This window comes from Balaenoptera musculus, chromosome 1 (genome assembly GCF_009873245.2).
Source record: "Balaenoptera musculus isolate JJ_BM4_2016_0621 chromosome 1, mBalMus1.pri.v3, whole genome shotgun sequence".
In the NCBI taxonomy this organism is placed as follows: Eukaryota; Metazoa; Chordata; class Mammalia; order Artiodactyla; family Balaenopteridae; genus Balaenoptera; species Balaenoptera musculus.
The window spans coordinates 25,112,231-25,132,234 of record NC_045785.1 but is presented as its reverse complement, the minus strand read 5'-3'; the positions used below and the strand labels follow the sequence as shown (position 1 = coordinate 25,132,234).

The 20,004-nt window shown below is 58.8% G+C and overlaps 1 protein-coding gene across 1 annotated transcript in view; it reads left to right on the top strand.

Moving 5' to 3' along the window:
- The first annotated feature begins 675 nt into the window (after window positions 1-675).
- The window catches only part of ADGRB2 (adhesion G protein-coupled receptor B2), a 33,313-nt gene continuing 13,984 nt past the window's right edge, over window positions 676-20,004 (top strand). Inside the window, 11 exon segments of the mRNA XM_036833359.1 lie at window positions 676-861; window positions 4,581-5,385; window positions 16,337-16,420; window positions 16,674-16,838; window positions 18,053-18,097; window positions 18,100-18,216; window positions 18,822-18,970; window positions 18,973-18,988; window positions 19,071-19,238; window positions 19,313-19,414; window positions 19,574-19,680. Coding sequence (XP_036689254.1) covers window positions 772-861; window positions 4,581-5,385; window positions 16,337-16,420; window positions 16,674-16,838; window positions 18,053-18,097; window positions 18,100-18,216; window positions 18,822-18,970; window positions 18,973-18,988; window positions 19,071-19,238; window positions 19,313-19,414; window positions 19,574-19,680 — 1,848 coding nt within the window. The 5' untranslated portion in view covers window positions 676-771.

Sequence of the window (20,004 nt, the reverse complement as noted above, 5' to 3'; positions counted from 1 at the left end):
CAGTGAAAGGCCAAGGCCTCTGAGGTAATGGTTCAAGTGTAGAAGCTGGGGAAGTGGAGGAACCAAGTCAAGGTCCCCAAAGGTAGGCTACCTCTTGGGGGGGGGCGGCCCACGTGGGAAATCAGTCACAGAGGAGCACATGGGGCACAGAAGAGCCTCTACCTACCCCCAGGAGGAGAGATGCCAGCAGGAACTTTCCAGGGCAGTTAGCGCTCCGGGTCAGAGTTAGGCGGCGACCTGGCCAGAGGGCCCCAAGAGTTTGAAGAAACCTGGCTTTGGCGGGCAAGGGGGAGAGAGGAGGCTCGAATCCGTGACGTTCTGCTGGCCTGGAAGCCCTCTGGGCAGTGTGGCTGGGCCTGGGTCCCACCGAGGAGTGGTAGCCTCCCAGCCTCCCGCCTGCCGGGGCAGCCCTGACATTGGGGAACAAAAGCTTTCGGTTCCTGTAGCAACGGCGGCTCCAGCTGCTGCAAAGTTCCGGGGAGGCGGGCGGAGGGCGGCTGAGTCACCGACCCCTCCCCCGCCGCCCGCACGCACGGCACCGCCCCCCCCCGGGGGGCTGGGGCCCCGCATCCTAGTGGTGTGTCGGAGGCCCCTGCCCCCTCGCCAGACGGAGAGACACTCTGCCAGCCGGAGAGGGAGGGGCTGCACTGGGGAGGTTCGCCCCCTCCCCTCGGTCCGGCCCACCAGCTCCCAAGGCTGGATGGAGGGTGTGTGCCTTCCTGGGTGCCAGAGCTCCGGGAGAGGGGTGCTTGAGGACCCCGCCCCCGGCCGATGCAAGGGCAGGGGACCTCGAGGCCCGGGGGTCTCCGCCCGCGTGTCAGTCTGGGCTCCGCCGCGCAGCGAGCGCCCGGGAGGCGGAGGGTGAGTGACGGGCAGGCGAACTGGGGCTGCCAGGTGGATAAACGCGACGGATGTGCGCACCGACGCGCCCCCTCCCCCACCCACCGCCCCTCCCCCGCCCGCGGCCGGGGCTCCCGGCTCCCGCCGCCCGGCGCCCCTGCTCTCAGCTAGCGGGAGGCTAGGGGTCGATCCCAGGGATACCGGAGACCCAGCCCTTGCCCTGAGGTGCCCCTCCCCGCCGCACTACGCCCTATGCCTCCTCCCACCCCAGTCTTGTTTTGGCCCTTCCAGCTGCTGGAAAGCCTCGGAATCCCTCACTGGTGCAGAAGGGAAGCCCAGGCCTGTGGGATCTGGGAGGAAGGGGGCATGAATGTGTTTGGAGAGAGGGTGGGATTCTCAGGTTTGAGGGGGTCAGGGGGGCATGCGGTGAAGGGGGCCAGTGGCTGGAGGAGGGGGTTCCTGAGACTGAGATTGAGTTCCTCACCCATCTCCGCCCAGACAGGTCCTGAGGGAGGTGGCCTACTGATTATCCTCTCCATCAGCCTCCTGACCCAGGAAGTTCTTCCTCAGAGGTGACCTCCATACCCCTCCTGTCTAGCTCTGTGCGTGGAGGGGTCTGTGGTCTTCCTGGGCTTGCAGGTGGCAAAGCTACTCTGAGGTTTAGCCCAAAGAGCCTTCAGAGGTACCGACCTCAACTTTAGCAGGAAAGAGGAGAGACTGTGAGGTTCTGAGAAGAGGGAGGGGGAAGGGGAAAGGATGGTGTGAGCGCTCTCCCCGTGGCAGGCTCTGTGCTGGGAACTCACCAGGAGGCTGAATGAGAAGGTGTATGCAGTCCTGAGGGCAGGGATCATGTCTCCACTCCACAGAGGGGGACACTCAGGCTCAGGAAGGCTGATCACGGCTCATAACCACCTGAGCTGCCTGTGAGGCCAGGATCCTTCTAGGTCCCTTCCCAGGGGAGGCGGTCTCTGACCCAGCTTGGAATTGGGCTCCTTGCCTTATTTTGTGGATGGGGAGTGATATAAAAAGGGGCCCCTAGAAGGTCTTATGTCACAGCAGGAACAGTGAGAGTCATATACACCCAGGGTGTAATTCCAGAATTGATGTGAGGGGAGGTGTCTGAAGGAGACTGAGTGGAGGAGGGGGCTTGGGCAGGGTTTAGAGGTGGCTCAATTCTGGAGAAACCAGGCTGTGGCTCTGAAGGATATGGACCTAGTGCTTCTTGATGGGTTGGAGCTATGGACTAGGGAGCAGGGGAGGCTCAGGAGATGGGGCCGGGGGCCTGAGCCCTCAGTTTCAGGAACACCAAGGAAGGAGCAGCAGATCAGATCCTGCCTGATGCTTAGCTGTCATATGCTGAGCTTCAAAAACCCAAATACCTGTGTGTTCACACTAGAGAGTATATTTGCATCTCTGCACGTGTGTATGAGTGTCTGGCTCTTGACAGCCTGGTACATGTGAGTGTGTGCACCTCGTGTGCATTGAGTTCACTCATCTGTGGTTTACTCCGATCTCTGTGCATGTCTGTGTGCATGTGTATCTCTTCACAGGCTGAATGCCTGGCTACACACGTGTCTGTGCATCCATGCTTTTGTGTGCATGTCTGCAGGGCACAGGGGTGTTGGTGTGTTTGTGCGTGGAGATTCCCTGCCCTGCTCTAAGTGGGGGAGACAAGGCCAGTTATAATGAGGCCCCACCTCCCCTCCACTGAGCTACAGCCATGGCCTGAATTTTGCAGCCTGCTTAGAAATAATTGGGGGCAGCGGGGGGATTGGATGTCACTCATCATCAGCTGCTGGCTTCCCTGGTGCCACAGCAGGCTGGGCAGGCTGAACGGTTTGGCACAGTCATGATGTGGGGTGGGAAGGCCAGGGGTCTGGTCCCTTTTCCAGCTCTGTGCGGGGCAGAGGAGACGCAGCCTATACTGACTTCTGCTGAAAAACTCCAGGCAGGTCTTTGGAGGAGGGTGGTGTGGCTCCTTCCTTGTAAATGCACCTGTCTAGAGCCTGCCTCCCCACCCCGCTGTGGCCCAGGAGGGGCAAATGTGTGTTTGCGCTTGGGGCTTGGGCCTGGTTCAGAGTGGCAGCACGTGGGATCTGGGGCAGCGAGGAGTTCCCTGGATGCTGCGCAGGAACTGGAATTCTGGGATTCTCATTCCTTTCCCACCCCCCCCACCCCCCGCCTCTGACCACTCTTTAGACTCCTGAACAGCCACAGGAAAACCTGTCCCTGGGGAGCAGCTGTGTCCTGGCACAATCTAGCCACACCCTGTGAATTATCCTATGTTTGTGATTCAGTTCCCAGAGCTAATAGCTTGGGACTGAAGCGTGAGGAGCAGAGAAGGGGACAGAGCAGGAAGCTATGTGTGGATACGGGAGAGACCGGGCTGGGGCCTCAGGTCCTGGGCTCCAGTCCCAGCCTGGCTTCTCTCAGGTGATCCTGAGCAGATTGCCTCCCTTCTCAGAGCCTCATCTTTTCTCCTCTAATGCGGAACAACCAGGCTCTGGGGGCCCATCCAGTGCTGTGAGCTATGCTTTGGGCATGGAGGAGGGAGGCAGTGTGGACCCCGCCTGGGGGCAGGGCTGGAAGCGGGGCTGAGCCTGGGCACTACTCTCTGCTACCTGGACAGCTGGGGTGGAGGCTGTGGGCAGTGGCTCTGCCCTGGCCTGGTAGGTGCGAGGCACCTGCAGCGCCACCCACCCCCATCCCTTGTCCACTCTGGCGTGACTGCTTTGTGTGTCTGTCAACTTGGGTCCTGGTTGCCCTTCCACACCTGGAGTACATGCACAGCTGCTGGGAGCTCAGCTTAGTGCTTTGGGGGCAGTTAGAAATCAACGGATGCTGGTCTCCACTCCTAGGAGCTTGAAGACTCATGAGATGAGTGAGCTAGCCCTGGGGACATAGCAAGGGCTAGTGGTCACGATTGGGTGACGCAAACTTTCAGGAAAGGGCTGTGGGAGCTAAGAGGAGGGAAATGGCTTGGTGGCCTCCCCGGGGGTAGCAGGCCCTGCGCCAGGCCTTGGAGGATAACACCATGGTGGGAGGGGAAGAGGGGTTAGAGGGGAACAACTGCACCCATTTTGCAGATGCCTCTCCCCCTTGTTTCCAGCAGGAAATCCACAGCAGCGGTAGTCATGACGTTCACACTTGTGATGCCCTCCCATGGGCATGGCTCAGGCTGTGCTCAGTCCCCAGCACACCAGCGGTAACTCCTCCCCTTTCTCTCCCACTCAGTAAAGCAAGTGAGTGAGAATAACAGTGTTCCGGGCATAACCTTGAATTGCTCTGATTTATAAAAAAGCAAATCGTTGTCAAACATCGCTACTTTGACAATTACCTCTGGATTATGTGTGACACGCCTCACAGCTGATCACGACACATTGCGACTGAGAGCAGCAGTTCTGGAGGATACAAGTTGCGTGGTGGGGCTGGGGCTGGATCTGAACGTCAGGCCGAGATGCTGGCAGTTGATGGGACCGATGGAGGAACCACAGAATAATAGTCACAACTAATGTTTCTTAAGGGTTTACGAGATTCCAGACGCTCTCCTGAGGGCCTTCATTTCTCAAGTAAGGGGCTCAGAGAGGTCAAGTCCCTTGTCTAAGATCACACAGGTGGACCTGGGTGACTTAAAAGAACATAGTCTTCACCACAAGGCCCACGACCTGCAGCTAGCCACAGGAGATTCAGAGCCCATGCTGGCTGCACCCGGGGCCACTGACCACTGTCTCTCTCCACAGGGCAAGGGACATAGGATGACCCCAGCCTGTCCCCTCTTACTATCTGTGATTCTGTCCCTGCGCCTGGCCGCCGCCTTCGACCCCGCCCCCAGCGCCTGCTCTGCCCTGGCCTCGGGCGTGCTCTACGGGGCCTTCTCACTGCAGGACCTCTTTCCTACCATCGCCTCGGGCTGCTCCTGGACCCTGGAGAACCCGGACCCGACCAAGTACTCCCTCTACCTGCGCTTCAACCGCCAGGAGCAGGTGTGCGCCCACTTTGCCCCCCGCCTGCTGCCCCTGGACCACTACCTGGTCAACTTTACCTGCCTGAGGCCCAGCCCCGACGAGGCGGAGGCCCAGGCGGAGTTGGGGCGGCCAGAGGAGGAGGAGGAGGCCGCGGGGTTGGAGCTGTGCGGCGGTTCGGGCCCCTTCACCTTCCTGCACTTCGACAAGAACTTTGTGCAGCTGTGCCTGTCGGCCGAGCCCTCGGAGGCCCCACGCCTGCTGGCGCCCGCAGCCCTGGCCTTCCGCTTCGTCGAGGTCTTGCTCATCAACAACAATAACTCCAGCCAGTTCACCTGCGGTGTCCTGTGTCGCTGGAGCGAGGAGTGCGGCCGTGCGGCTGGCAGGGCCTGTGGCTTTGCCCAGCCGGGCTGCAGCTGCCCTGGTGAGACAGGGGCCAGCGCCGCTACCACCACGCCTCCGGGTCCTCCTGCTGCCCACACCCTGTCCAATGCTCTGGTGCCCGGGGGCCCAGCCCCACCTGCCGAGGCTGATTTGCATTCCGGGAGCAGCAATGACCTGTTCACCACAGAGATGAGATATGGTGAGTCTGAGCAGGGCCCAGGTGAGGTGGGTGTGTCTGGAGGGCTGATGGTGCCCATCTTGGCGGATACTGGGGCATTCATGTGGTTGTTCACCAATGTCTCCACTGGGTCCAGCCTTGTCCCGGTGTTGGGGTCACCAAAGTGGATTGGGGTCAGACCTCCCTCTTGAAGAGTTTGCAGTCTGGGTGGATGAATGGGGGCATAGACCCCCATAGACAGTGCAGTGTGATAAACCCAGGGAGGGGACCCCCTAACTGGGCAGTCAGGGAAGGCTTCCCGAAGGAAGTGATACAAGAACAGAGATCAGAAGGACAAGTGGAAGCAAGCCAAGCCAAAGGAGTGGTGAGGGCATTCCAGGCAGAGGGAGCAGTGTATACAAAGGCCCAAAGCTGGGAATGACGGCGGCGGGCGCTGGCACTGCAAGTTGACAAGTTTGCCTGGAGGCTGGAGTAGGCAGGGCGCAGGGACATCTTCCTGCCCACGTGGGTCAGTGGTTTTTGGCTGTGGCCCCAGGGTCAGGGCAGAGGAAGGCACAGAAGAATGTGCCTGGGTGAAGAGGCCTGAGCTTCGAGGCTGCCTTGGAGGGCTGGCCTGGCTCAGCTCCCAGCGTCCCCTGTCTCCCCCAGTCTGGGCCCACGTCTTCTGGGACCAAGGCTGCCAGCTGCTAGAGCTTCCTGCTGACTGGGCAAAAGCTCTTCAAGCCCTTGAGTCCTGCCTGCTCCTGCTCCCACCCAGCTCCCTCAGCCACGGCCACCTTCTGCCAACCCTCCTTCCTGCAGCTTCAAGGCCCCAAGATCCTTGGCTGGGTCCTAAGTGTCTGCTGAACAGGGCTGGGCCAGGGACTGGCCAGGGGTCCCAGGACGTGGGGGTGGGAGGGAGGCAGATCTGGGATCTGGTTTCCAGCTCTGGTACTAACAGGGAGTTCCCGCCCCTCTCTGGGCCTCAGTTTCCCATTTGGGATAACAGATGCTCGCCTACCATTGTGAGGTTGTCATGCAGGGATGGGTCAGAGGGGCGTCTGGATCTGGCTGAGAGCTTTTACAAGGACACAGGGGGTCTCGTGTGAAGGCTGCTAGGAGTATTGGAGGGGTATGATCTGTTCCCATGCCTGCTTTGGAGACAGAACCCGAAAGTTGGGAACTGTCTTTGTTACGTTGAGTAGATCCTTTTTTTTGGCATCAGTTTTTTTGTCTGTAAAATGGGGAGATAGCCTGGTTTAATTAGAGGAAATGTTTATCATGACAGTAGCCTCTCCCAAGACTTTGGGGAAGAGCTTCTCAGCCTCCCTCATGAGACATCTGGCATCACACCCATCCATGGCAAATGCCCAGTGGCCTTGTTCTGGCCTCTCCCCTAGGCCAGCTTGGCCTCTCACAGCAGTCGATGAAGCCATCCGAGTGACAGCCAGGCCCTGGGCAGGCTACGGGCCCTGGAGGCTGGCCTGGGATTTAGTGCCTGCAGGAAGAAATTGAATTTTGCTTCTTTGTCGAACATCGGCGGAGAGCACCAGGCGTATATCAGGAGGTTTATGGCTGTTCCTGCCTGGCCGCCACTGCCTGTCACTCTGTGGGGGCCTCCCCCATTGTGCTCGGCAGAGGGCGGGTTCTTTTGTCTGGCTTTCTCTGCGGTCCATCAGCCCAGTGGTTCACAGTGGATGGAGTGAGGCTCTGCCCTCCTGGGCGGGCACCATCCGGGCAGGCTGCCATGTGGAGCACAGAGCCAGGAGCAGCCAGCTGGGCTTGCCTGAAGTCGGAAGCGGGAGTTGGTTGGTAGCCGGGGTGTCTTTAGGGGTCAGAGGGGGCTGGTGACGGGAAGGGCACCATTGTTCCCACCATCATCAGAGCCTCTGCAGAGGCCTCTGGGACTGAGGATGGGTGGAGATTGGATGCTGGCTGTTCCTGGGCATGAAGCCTGGTATCTTCTCTGAGCAGGGAGCCCTGGGCTCCCAACTCATGCCCCTTGTCCTGCTTGGCATATTGCCAGGCTGCTCCATGAGATGGCCTGAAGGGAGGGCTCTTGTAGGGAGTTATGGGGGGCAGGGGTGGTGGTGATGTGGCATCAGCCATTGGCTCACAGGGCACGCTGGTGTCCAGAGTTGGGCTGGCACAGCCCCTTCCTCTCCCTTGTCAGGCAAGAGATTCTTCCTCTTTGCCACCTCTTACCTTCTGCCCACCCTCTCTGGGGCAAGAGACGATGGGCACACGACTCAGTTTGTTCCATGCGGCAGGGGGCATCTGAGGGCCAGTGGCATCATCAGGGCCTGGAGCACTCTGTGCCTGGTGGCGGCACCACGTTGGCCAAGCCCTTGGCCTCACCTCCATGCTTCTCTTCACCTCCTCCCCACTGGGCCAGTTGGACACGTACCAGCTGCAGGAGAACTGGCTGGCACATGGAGCTGCTAGCTTGAGGACAAGATTGGTGGGATGGTGGTGAGCAGGTGAGATCCTCATCCCAGCCCCTCTGCCAGGCACTGGGGCAGGGGAGCAGTGCTCAACTTCTCTGGGGCATCCCAGGTAGGATCAACGCAAGGCCAAGCGAGGTGGAGCTGGGTTGGTACTGGAAGAGCGATGAGGCCGGGAGCAGAGTGCCTGGGCCCACCTCAGAGCTGAGTGCGTTTGACAAGAGGGTACAGACGCCTGTTAATTTCACGCAAACTGCCTTTGATAAATCTCTTGTTATTTTTGGTGAGTTGAGCCATAAATTTGTGCCATCTTGCTGCCGCAATCTGTTAAGTGGGGGGAGAGGAAGAAAGGGAAGGAAGGCAGGAAGGAGCTCCACGGAGGACAGGCACGGAGGCTGGCCGAGGCCGGGGCCGGAAGGCAGGTGGTAGAATTGGTACCAGCTCCAGAGCCCAGCTACAGGGAGCTGGTCGTCAACCTGCAGTTCCTGCCTGCTGACCCTCCAATCCTGAGATGTGGCTGTGCGGGGTGACATCTGGGAGAAAGTGTCCTTCACTCTTGCAGCCCCCTCCCTCCTCTGCCACACTCCCTGCCTCCCCCCAGGGGCACTGTCCCACCCTTGGCTGGTGGCTACTAGCCCACCATCTCCATCATCCAGGCTCCATTCCAGAGGCATGGGCGCCAGGTGAGCCTGTGGTCCCCTGAGTGTCAGGCCTGGGAGGCAAGAATGGGTTCAGATCCCCCCTCTGCCACTGCTGCTGTGTGACTTGGACAAGGCGCTACCCCCTTGGGGCCTCAGGACCCCCCGTTCTCTGTGTGTCACTTCCCTGATTCAGCCCCTAGGGACTCCCCATCATGGCCCAGACTCCTCAGCCTGGCATTCCAGTCCCGCCCCTGACCCAGCTGCCACCTGCTTTCCCTCTGGTTCTCTCCCACCCTTTCAACTGGGGCTCCTACTGGCCCCAGAACCCCCTGCTTTCTGGCTTCCCTGCCTTTGCTTGGGCTGTTTCCCTCACCTGGAATGCCCTTTGCCCTGGGTTATCCTTTGCCCCATCCTTCCAAGCACAACTCAAGCCCTGTCTCCTCTAGGAAGCTGCCTCTCACCTGCCTAACCCAGTCCTCGACTGGCTTTCTCCTTGACCCTCAGGCTCTGCCATCTTCCTTTGGCCAGCATGGTCTGGTGGCAGAAAGAGGGGCCCTACCTTACCTGACTGTTTGGGGTGCAGACATTGGGGAGGCAGGGCCTCTCTCAGAGTGGGGTTGGGGGAGACCTAGCACATGTGGTACGATTCCTGGAGGATCCTTCCAGCCCAGATCTCTGCTGCTAGAAATCTGTGTGCTCCATCATGGGATGGGGAGTGGGGCACAGACCACCCCCCCACCACCCCCAGACATCTCAGAGGGGACTGAGTCCCAGCCAATCCATCACACACGTCTTCATTTCTTTATCAGAATGGAGTTTATGCCAGGCCTTGGAGCAGCTCTGAGTGAATGAGATCCGAGGTGAAGCAGACACACCTTCTGCCCTCTGGTGGGGGAGAGTGACCACTAGTGTACAGTGGTGGTCAAGGCTACAGGCTGAAGTCACCCAGCCCCAGGTTCAATCCCTGATACCACCACTGACTAGCTGTGTGACAACGGGCATGTTTCCTCATCCCTATATCATCACCTGTAAAATGGGGATAGTGGAGTTATTCTAAAGAGTAATGGTGAGGATTAAGCAAGAGAATGTGGGTTAATGCTTAGCACAGTGCCTGGCACATGGTAAATCCCTGATAAATAGTTGTGTGTTGTCATAACTTAGTGTAATAGGTATGAATGTATGTGCTGGATGTCAAAGGAGGAGGAAGAGTGAGGGATTAAACCACAAAGGGGTGGGAAGGTGGTCTAAAGAAGGTGATTCTGAGTTGGGTTTTGAGGAGTGAATAGGAATTCACTAGCCTGTGAATTTTTTTCTTTAAATCGGATCGCTTTTGAAATTTAATACATTACAAAGAAATTTCATATCATCAATGGAAAAAGAGTATCACTTATCTGAAATAGAAGATAACCAAAGAAACAACAAATTCTAGCTAGACGTTCATCCCTCCTCTCAATTTGTTAGAAAGAGAAATTAGCACGTACTGGGGATGTGTTAAAGTCTCGGACTGCACAGAGACCTTCTTTCTCATGCACTTGGAAGGATTAAAAGTGAGGTGACCATATAATTTATCATCTGAGCCGGGACATTTTCGAGGTTATAAATGGGGGGAGGGGGTACTATTAATTCCATCAGGGTTATAGGCCTAAATCAGACTATCCCAGGCAGATTGGCAAATAGTCACTCTACTAAAATGAGACCTGGAAAGGGGATCACTTCCTCAGTCCGTGACCCAGTGTTATTTTATGGCACATTTGTGAGCCTCCCCAAGTCATTTCCCGGTGCAAGGGGAAGGGCTCTCAAGGTAAAGGAAGCAGCCTGTGCCAGGGCGTGGAGTGTGAACATGCTGGGGACAGGGGGCTGTAGTAGACCAGCCTTTACCAGATGGTAGCCCCAGTGGTGGGAGATGGGGCCAAGGCTCTGACTGCTGCACCCAGACACTGGGACCTCACCCTGTTGGCCGAGGGCTTTAAGGCAGCAAGAAGTTGGGCGGCGTGGGGGAAGAAGGATGAGTCGGACGCGGTCCCTGCTCTCGAGGAGCTCCTGGCTACGTGGGGGAGGTGGCACAGACCCAGCTAGCTCTGTTGGGAGGCTGGGCAGATAGGCCAGCAGCCTGGGGAGGAAGTCATTGGAAGGGGACTGGCGTTCTGGCTGGGTGTACCCAGTTGCATGGGGCTGCACAGGCAGAGTCTAGAATTTACAAGAGCCACCTTCCTCTGCCCTGGCCCCCCTGGGGTCCTGATGTTCTGCTGGGCCTGGGGAGCCATGGAGGGACATGACAGAACCGTGTTTCAGGGGGATCAGTGGGTGCCTACTTGGGGCTCTAGGGCCAGCCTCAGGGAGGATGCAGAGACCCTGGGGAGGGAGGACTGCTTTGTAAATTGCACTGCTCTCTCCCGGTGGAAGTGGTGATTATCCTGGTTGTTTTTAACACATTCATGACAAAGGATGCTGAGGGGGCTGGACTGTGTGGAGTTTGGGGGGCAGGGTCTGCGGAGCATGGTGTAGCAGGTGTGTGCAGTCCTGCTCAGATGGCAAAGTGCCTGTGCCCACCCTGCCTGCCAGTGTCAGGGGTGAGACCAGAGTGGTCCTGTGTGGTTAGGGTGGAGGAACCCTCAGGGATATTTGGTGTTTGCTGAATGCCTGTCTTGTGTCTGGCAGCTCAGAGCTGGGCCGTCTGTGCAAGAGGTCAAGGGAGATTAAAACCCTCCCTCAGGGGCCAGGAGAGGGATTAGCACAGGATACTCACAGCTATAGCAGAAGAAGGGACCTGCACACCCAGACCTCTGTGTAGTCAGCCTAGGGAGGCTTCCTGGAGGAGGTGGCATTTGAAATCTAGAAGATTTTGACAGATTGAGGTAGAGGAAGGGCGTTCCAAGAGGAGGGAACACCATTAACAGATGAGTGGAAGGAGGAAAGCATTTGCATGTTCAAGGGATAACAAGAAGGGAATGGCAGCTCCTTTCATTGAGAGTTTATTATGCTCCAGGTGATCCGTATCTCTCATCATTTAATTCTCATGATGAATTAGGAAGTGTCACCTCTATTCTCAGTTGGAAAATTTTAAGCTCAGAGAGGTGAGGCGACTTGCCCAACGGTACACAGCAAGACTATGCAGACTTGGGAATCAGACCTGCATTTGTCTGGCTCCCAAATCTACATCCTTCCCACTGACCCACACGGCCTCACAGTTTGGCTGCCTGGTGGGGAGGGGAAAACAGGACCGGACAGGTCAGCAGGGACCAGAGCATGCCAGGCTCAGAGGTTTACTGTGGTGGTAGCAGTGGGGAGCCACTGAAGGTTTCTCAGCAGGCGAGTGTGTGTGGCTGGGCTTCCAGAGGACCACTTTGGAGCCTACAAGGGAGAATCAGTCTCTCCTGGCGGACGCGGGGCGTAGATGCTCAAAGGAACAATTAGGAAGAGATTTGAAAACGAGAATAGAGGCAAGTACGTGGGGGGCTGTGGGGAGGCGAGGGAGTAACTCGGGGTCCCATGGGAATCAGAGAAGCCGTCTCTGAGGAGGTCCAAGTTGAATTGCATTTTGTCAGAGCCAGCGCAGTTCAGCGTAAAGTGGCCTCTGGAATCAGGCAGGCCGGAGTTCGAATCCCACACCAGCCTCTCTCCAGGATGAGACCTTGGAGCCTCATTAGTACCTCATTAGTAAAATGGGAGAACCTGCCCTAATGAGGATTAAATGAGGTAATGTAGAGCATGCAGTGACTGGCACATAGGAGGTGTGTAGTAAATTATCTCCTACAGGGTTATTCAAAACAAAACAGAACAGTTTAGAGATCATCCGGGGTTGAGTGGGGAAGCGGGTCCCAGGCAGCAAGCAGCCAGGTGGGAAAGCTGACAGGTGGTAGGGCTGGGAGCACCAGAGTCCCTGGTCCAGTCAGCTCACGGCGCCCACTGAGTGGGACGCTCAGGAGGTCTGGGGGTGCTCACACCCCTTCCTGGACCCCTCCTTGTCCTCTTGGCCCATCTTTCTCTCACACCTGCCCTGGTCTGGGCCCGGAGCTGGCAGGGGCCTGCACGTGGTGTATGCTGAATAAACGTTTGTTTCAGTGGCTGACACCTCTGGTCTTATCTGTCTTCTTCCCCTGCAGGGAGAACTGGCCTTCCTCAGAGGGGGGTAGGTGGGGGTGGGGAGGGGAGGGCAGTCAGTGCAGGCCCCGGCTGTGTGGCCTTGGGCTTGTCCCTTCCCCTCTCTGGCCCAGCCCAGGAGGCTAGGAGAGGGGCTCAAGAGCTGGACCTGGGACGTGTTCTGATTTTCAAATGGGGTGGATTCTAGAAACCACCGACACCACCTCTGGTTATATGGCGGGGCTGGCCAGCAAACAGGTGGTGAGTGGTCAGTAGAGGATGTGGGCACCACAGGAAGCAGTGTGAGTCCACGACAAGCAAGTCAGGCTGGTCTCTCACGTGGCCGCATTTGATGGGCTTACTGGACGCCAGGCCAGGGATGGGAGGGGTTGCCACCCACAACAGTAATGGCCAAGACGCCAAAAAGGAGCTGGATGAGAAGACTCTTGACTGGATTTGCAACAGGTCAAATGGCATCTCCAGAGTGTTTATTAATAAATGGATGTCAAGCTTGGGGTGGTCTAGGTGGCGGGCTGCAGGTCAGAGCTGATACTCAAGATGACAAACGACCATTTCCAATGACCCGCATGGGGTGGGGGAAGCTAGGAGCAACATGTTCATTGGTGTTTATTGCTGTTTCTCTGGGCCGGATTCTGTGCTGGTGTTCATGTGGTCAGGGAGATGGCTCACACAGCCTTTCTTCAAAGGGTTCTCGGATGGGGGGTAATTCAGACAGCAGATGGAATCATCTGTGATGAGTGGGCACGTAGAAGAGGGGGCAGCCAACTCTGCAGGGGAGTGAGGGATAAGGAAGACTTCGCCTACAAGAGGTCATTTGAGGTGGGTTTTGAAGGTCAAGTAGGAGTTTTCCAGGTGAAGAAGGTGGGGAACAAGTGGGTTTGAGAGGTTTGAGAGGAGATGATGATCCTATTTTGGACACGCCGAGCTTGAGGGCCCACCCCGCCCCCCACCTCGTCAGGGGACCTGTTCAGGAGGCAGGAAGCTATACAGGAGTGAAGCACAGGTTCAGTGGGTGGCGCAATGACTTCGGAGCAGCCATTCAGAGGGGGTTAATGAAGCCTGGGGGGGGGCGGTGTTGTCCTGTGAAAACAGGACAAAGCGTGGATGCCTGACGTGGGAAGCAGCATGAAAACAGACCGGTCAAGGAGGCAGGGCAGAGGTAGCAGGAAGCCAGGCGAGTCAGGGAGGGGAGTGTTTCAGGTCTGGAGAGTCAGCAGGGCGAAATGCTGCCAAGGGGTCGGGCGGGACGAGGCCTGCAAAGCGTCCATAGGATTTAGCAACAAGGAGGGCACTGATGACTCTGTCAAGAACGGTTTCAGCAGAAAGATGTGGTCAGAAGCCAGACTGCAGTGGATTTACCAGGCAAGGTGACATCTGAGCCAGGACGTGAGTGGCAGGTGAGAAACTGGAGTGCCAGCTGTGGACCACTCATTGATGGTGAAGAGGAGGCGAGGGCAGTAGCCAGAGAAGGCAGGAGAGTCAGAGGAGGGCCCCTCTGAGAACGGAAAGGGCCTAGATCTGTTCCCAGGCTGCCACGAGGAGAATGCTGACGAAATGCTAATGAGAGGGGATGATGGGTGGAGCCCTCCCGAGAAGGTAGGCGGGAGGAATAGAAGGCAGCACTGGGATGAGGGGCTGGTCTTTGTGAAGACAAGGGCTCCAGGAAAGTTGGGAGTTGGAGGGGTGAGGCAAGAAGTCGGGATGGGGGCGCTCCCGTGTCATAGCTTCTGCTTTCTCTGTAAAGGAGCTTGTTGCAGAGAGGGAGTGGGCGGAGATGGGCTTGAGGAGAGAGGTCAAGGTCTGGCACAGCCCGCCGAGGTGGGGGACAGGGAAGGCAGGGAGCCCTGCTCGGCCATCGGATGTGCATCCCTGAATCTGTCGTGGTGGCAGTTGGCACAGCTGTAGATTTCTTTAGCAGCCTGGGGGTGGGCGTGGAGAAGGCGGTTTGTCACAGTCTCCAGGGCTGGGGACTGGCTGAGCGGGTGTGGTGGAAAGGCTGGGTGAGGGGATTCAGGAGCTGCCAGGCATGGTTCCAGCACCTTCTCTGTGGTCTTGATAGAGGCAGGGCCCAAAGTGAGGCCAGGAGCGATGGCAGATGCTGTTCAGAGGGAGGAGGCCCAGGGGGCTGAGGGGTGGTGGCACGTGAGGGTGCTGAAGGGGTGGAGGTGTTGAGGGAAGGGAAGATGGTGAAAATAAACCAGATAGTTGCTGCCTTCTGAGCATTCCCCATGTCCAAGCAGGGTGCTGAGGGCTTCATGATCTCCTGTCAGGAAGTCCTGAGGTCAGCCCTCAGGGTAGGGGGTATTCTGAGTATTGTTCTACAGAAGTCAGAAAACAGGGTCAGAGAGGCAAAGACACTTGCCCATGGTCACACAGCTGGTCTGTGTCCACGCCCCAGTTGGGACCAGGGTTGCCTGACTCTGAAGGTGTCCTGTGGGGTGGGGAGACGCAGGTTTCAGAGATGGTGGAGCAGTTTCGGGGATGATGAAGATCAGGTCCTGGGACTGGTGGCTGAAGTGGAGGGAAGGGCCCGGGAGTGGATGAGACCAGAGACTGGGCTGAGTGGCAGCTCAGGGCCCCCTGGACAGCAGGTTTGCTCAGAGTGGCCACTCTTCACGCCTGGTGAGGAAGAGCTTTCTCTCAGACGCAGGGCCTGGACTGGGCGGCAGGGGGCAGGAAGAGTACAGCCTTCTTGGGTTCCTTCCAACACAGAGTGCCTGTTCGGTGCTGACCTGGTGTTCAGAAATAGGAGAGGGCCTGGGAGTGGGGGAGAGGAGTACCTTCTAGTCTGGGGACAGCGTGGGCTGAGCCCTGTCCCAAAATGCTGTTCCGATCCCACCTGCCCAGCAGCCTCTACATGGGCTGGGTCTTTCTCCCCTGTACTCCTGTCTGCCACCATCCCCGCTACCCAGCCTGTGGGAGAGGGCCTGATGAGCTCACGTCTGAGCAGGAGGGCCTGGCTTTGGAGAATGGGAGCTCCCAGCCTCTCCTCCAGAGCTGGCAGTGCTTCCGAGGCCTAGACCAGACACAGAAATCGGGCAGCCAAGAGCCCGGTGAGGCAGGGGCCGAGGCGGCAGCAGCAGATCCCAGAGCGCCTCCTGCTCGCTGGCCACAGGGCGGTGGGGAGTAGGGTCTGCTGGATGGAGGCACCTGCCCCAGGCCCTTAGGTCTCAGAGGAGCAGCGTTCTGACCTGTGCCTCCGGGTCACAGTCCAGTGCTGCTTGGGGAGCAGAATCTGGGCCCCAGGCCCAGCCCCTGGCTTGGCATGAGTCGTGTCCCAAGCTTACGGAGTGGTCACAACTGCTCACCTTGGCTGTTTGTCTGCCTTAGGGTCAGCCCTGTGAGGGGAAAGAGACTGGACTTGAGGCTTTCCAAGCTGTGTGATCTTGGACAAGTCACTTCCCCTCTCTGGGCCTCAGTTTTCTCATCTTTAAACGGAGGTGATGGTCCCTACTTCCCAGGGGAGGGTTAAGGAGATAGGTAGGGACAGCACTTGGCACAGAAGCCTCCCAGAGCTCATTAATATGAGCGGCCACTCCTCTCCAGTCTCCCCCAGTTTGGCTGAGGCAAGAGGAAAAGACAGCCGTGAGGCTGTAGGCAAGCCCTGTGTGGCCTTCTGAGCCTCAGTTTCCTTATCTGTAAAATGGTGGTGGTGGGGCAGGGGGCAGGACGTGATGCTCTTTCAGCGTCACCTGCAGTTGGTTCCAGACCCTCTGGCTGAGGGCGAGCAAGGCTGCCCTCTCTGTGCCACCTTGGCGGGACTGAGCTGGCCTCTGCTGAGCCCCTGCCACCACCTCCGTGTTCCAGGTGAGGAGCCGGAAGAGGAACCGAAGGTGAAAACCCAGTGGCCAAGGTCTGCAATGAGCCTGGGCTGTACATGGCGCAAGACAGGTACTCGGGCCCGCCTCCTTCCTCTGTGGCGGGGGGCCCGACTCTGTGGCGTCTGGTGGCATGTGTGCTTGGCGTGTGCCCGTCTGTGTCTATGTCCTGGAGCTCAGTCGTGTCTCTCTGCCATGCGAGGCCTGTGGGCAGGGCTGGATTGCCTCCTGAAGAGTCTGTCACTTGGGGTCAGGGTAGGAGGATTCCTATGAGACTGAGTGCTTGGGAGATGCCCCCTGCCGCCGACGCTGTCCCTCTCTCGTAGGCGACCCAGCGGCTGAGGAGTGGTCCCCGTGGAGCGTGTGTTCCCTGACGTGTGGGCAGGGCCTGCAGGTGCGAACCCGCTCCTGCGTGTCCTCCCCCTATGGGACCCTGTGCAGCGGGCCCCTGCGGGAGACCCGGCCCTGCAACAATTCAGCCACCTGCCCAGGTATGCCCGTCCTCCCCGCCCAGTCTGCCTGCAGGGTCGGGTCCTGCCTGGTACTCAGGCAAGTTCATCTTCCAAAGATGGTTGGCTGCCTCCTCCTTTCATTCAGCAAACTTGACTGTCCCCCCACCCCCCCACCGTGCCCAGCCCCGCACAGGGCATCAGGGACACAGATGAATCAGACCAGGGCCCACACCAGCAGGCTTGGTTCTGGGCACATCACTCCCCTGATGCCTACGTCCTGGTAATCAAGGCTTGTCTTTTTACCCTCACCGCCTTCCGTGTTCCCTATGCTCTGGCCACACCGGCACCTCTTGCACTTTCCCACCACCCTGCACTTGCCTATTCTCATCCTATCCCCTCCACCTCTACCTTGGCTATTAAAATTCAGCCTGTCCTTCAAGATCTAAGAGAAATGCCACTTAAAAAAAAAAAAAAATGAAGCTTTCTCTGACCATCCCCTCCCTCCTCTGACTCCCTATCCCACTCCCCAGGGAGCCTCCCCTAGACCCTGAAGCCTTCCTCAGTTCAGCATGGAGTTGTTGAGAATGTGCATGTGCCTGTGGGGACTGCCTGTCCGTCAGGAGGGGCTCGGCAGCTTCAGCGGGTCCTGCCCCTTGTGCCTGAGGGAGTGCAAGTGGTACCTAGGCCAGATCAGCTCCTGGCTGGGAACTTAAAGTAGGGCTACCTGGGAAGGGGTCTTGGCAGCTGGGGGTGTGCCAGGAGCTTGCAAAGGGGTGGGGCAAAGCCATGTTCCAATGTGAGCTCTTTGTGTCAGTGTCCACGTAGAGGGTCATGTCTATTTGTGTGTCCCTGCGCTTGGGGTGGGGAGGGGCATTCTCTTGCCCCAGGCCTGCCATGTTGGATTCTTGCTCTGGATCTGGGGTGGGGAGGGATGGGGATGGGGTAAGGTGGGGTAGATCTTGAGCCCTTTCCTGGGCTTTCCTGTGCCCCCAGGAGAGGAGGACCCCTGGCTCCCCTCCTGGGTTGATTCTAGTCTCCCCGTCCGGGTGTCCACAGGCAGTGTCCTGTGTGAGTTGGGACTAGAAGTCTGTGTCTTCCACATCCCCACCCCCCACAAAGGGCAGAATCCTGGGGCCCAGGGCAGATCCAATGAGGAGCGGTGGCAGAGCTGCCGGAGCTCCTGATTGGTGGGCGGGTGGGCAGTGGGCGGGGCCAAGGTGCCGCCCAGCCACCGGCCACGTGCTTCCTTGCAGTGCACGGCGTGTGGGAGGAGTGGGGGTCCTGGAGCCTGTGCTCCCGCACTGCGGGCGGGGGTCCCGGAGCCGGATGCGGACCTGCGTGCCCCCCCAGCACGGCGGCAAGGCCTGCGAGGGTCCCGAGCTGCAGACTAAGCTCTGCAGTATGGCCGCCTGCCCGGGTCAGTAGCACCCGTGGGCTTCCAGGCGGGCGCTGCCCAGCCGGGTGGGGGTCGGGAAAGGGGAGGAAGTCAGGTCCAGTGCCCTGCCCCTGGGGGAACCCCAGTGAGCTTTGACCAAGCATGGGGAGACTGGCAGAGTCTACCTGCCAGCGTGGGAGGTGACCTGGCCCAGCCTACTTGGAGTTGGCACCCTGTGATTCCATCTAAAGGGGGCTGCTTGCCAGTGCCCCTTCCCCTGAGCCCTGGACTACCCTTGTTGTTCATAGCACTTTGGTGCTCATGGCCAGCTGGGCTGTGAGGGGACACAAAGCTGGGCTTACATGTGGGCAAAGATCAGAAGGTGGCCCGGGGCCCGTTTCCCTAGCCAGAAGAGAGCGTGTGCCTCAGTGCTGAGTGGAGAGGGGTCCTCTGTTCCTGGAGCTGGTGGCAGGCAGGCAGGCCCAGGCCCAGGCACCACCAGCTCCCTCCAGCCCCGCTTCATCCACCCCTCTCCAGTGGGTCTGGCCTTATTTAAATCTGAATGCCATCTCCCTGCGGTGCTCTGCCCTGACGCATCCCCACACCCCTTGCTCAACAGCCAACCCTGCTTGTGTCTCCCCATGCAGTGGAAGGCCAGTGGCTAGAATGGGGTCCCTGGGGCCCGTGCTCCATGTCCTGTGCTAATGGGACCCAGCAGCGCAGCCGGAAGTGCAGTGTGGCGGGCCCAGCCTGGGCCACGTGTACCGGGGCCCTCACTGACACCCCGGGAGTGGCGGCAACCTTGAGTGCCCGGGTGAGTGCACGGCATAGGGCGGGCAGGTGGCGGCCCTGGCCCAGGGGGCGCCTGGGGCCACTCACGCCCCCCATCTCTGCAGCCACAGACGGCAAGTGGGGGCCGTGGAATGCGTGGAGCCTATGCTCCAAGACATGTGACACAGGCTGGCAGCGCCGTTTCCGCATGTGCCAGGCCACAGGCGCTCAGGGCTACCCCTGCGAGGGCACCGGAGAGGAGGTGAAGCCCTGCAGTGAGAAGAGGTGTCCAGGTATTGCCCACCGGACCCTGGGGCTTGGGGGGCAAGTGCCTGGACCTGGCTGAGCCCCTCCGCTGTACCAACAGCCTTCCATGAGATGTGCAGGGACGAGTACGTGATGCTGATGATGTGGAAGAAGGCGGCTGCTGGAGAGATCATCTACAACAAGTGCCCCCCCAACGCCTCAGGTGAGGGGCGGGTGGCTCTCCCTGCATGCCTCCCACACCCGCCATTCTTGCCGCTCCCTTCCGGGCCCCCAGCCTCTTTGAGCCTCCATCCTGAGGTGTGGAGTGAAGTGGGTGAGAGCTCGGCCCCCACACTCAACCCTCTGTCCTGTCCCCGTGCAGGGTCTGCCAGCCGCCGCTGTCTCCTCAGTGCCCAGGGCGTGGCCTACTGGGGGCTGCCCAGCTTTGCCCGCTGCATCTCCCACGAGTACCGCTACCTGTATCTGTCAGTGAGTGCACCCTGCTGGGCTGGGGTGACACAGGATCTGTCCCAGACTCTGGTGGGCGTGGAGGGAGCTTGATTCTTGCTCGTGCCCATGTGCCTTGGCGTACATACAATGTGCCCACTTCTGCCTGGCTGTGCCTCTCCCTGTCTGACAAACTCCTACTCATCCCTCAAGGCCTGACTCTCAGATGTCTTCCCTTATCTCCAGTGCCTCCCCCTGTGCTCCTACAGCCCCCTGAGCTTCTCAGTCATTAGGTGTTATGAGTGCTCATCACAATGTCTGTGTTCTGTGAGACTGGGAGCTCCTTGAAGGCAGGGACAAAGTTGA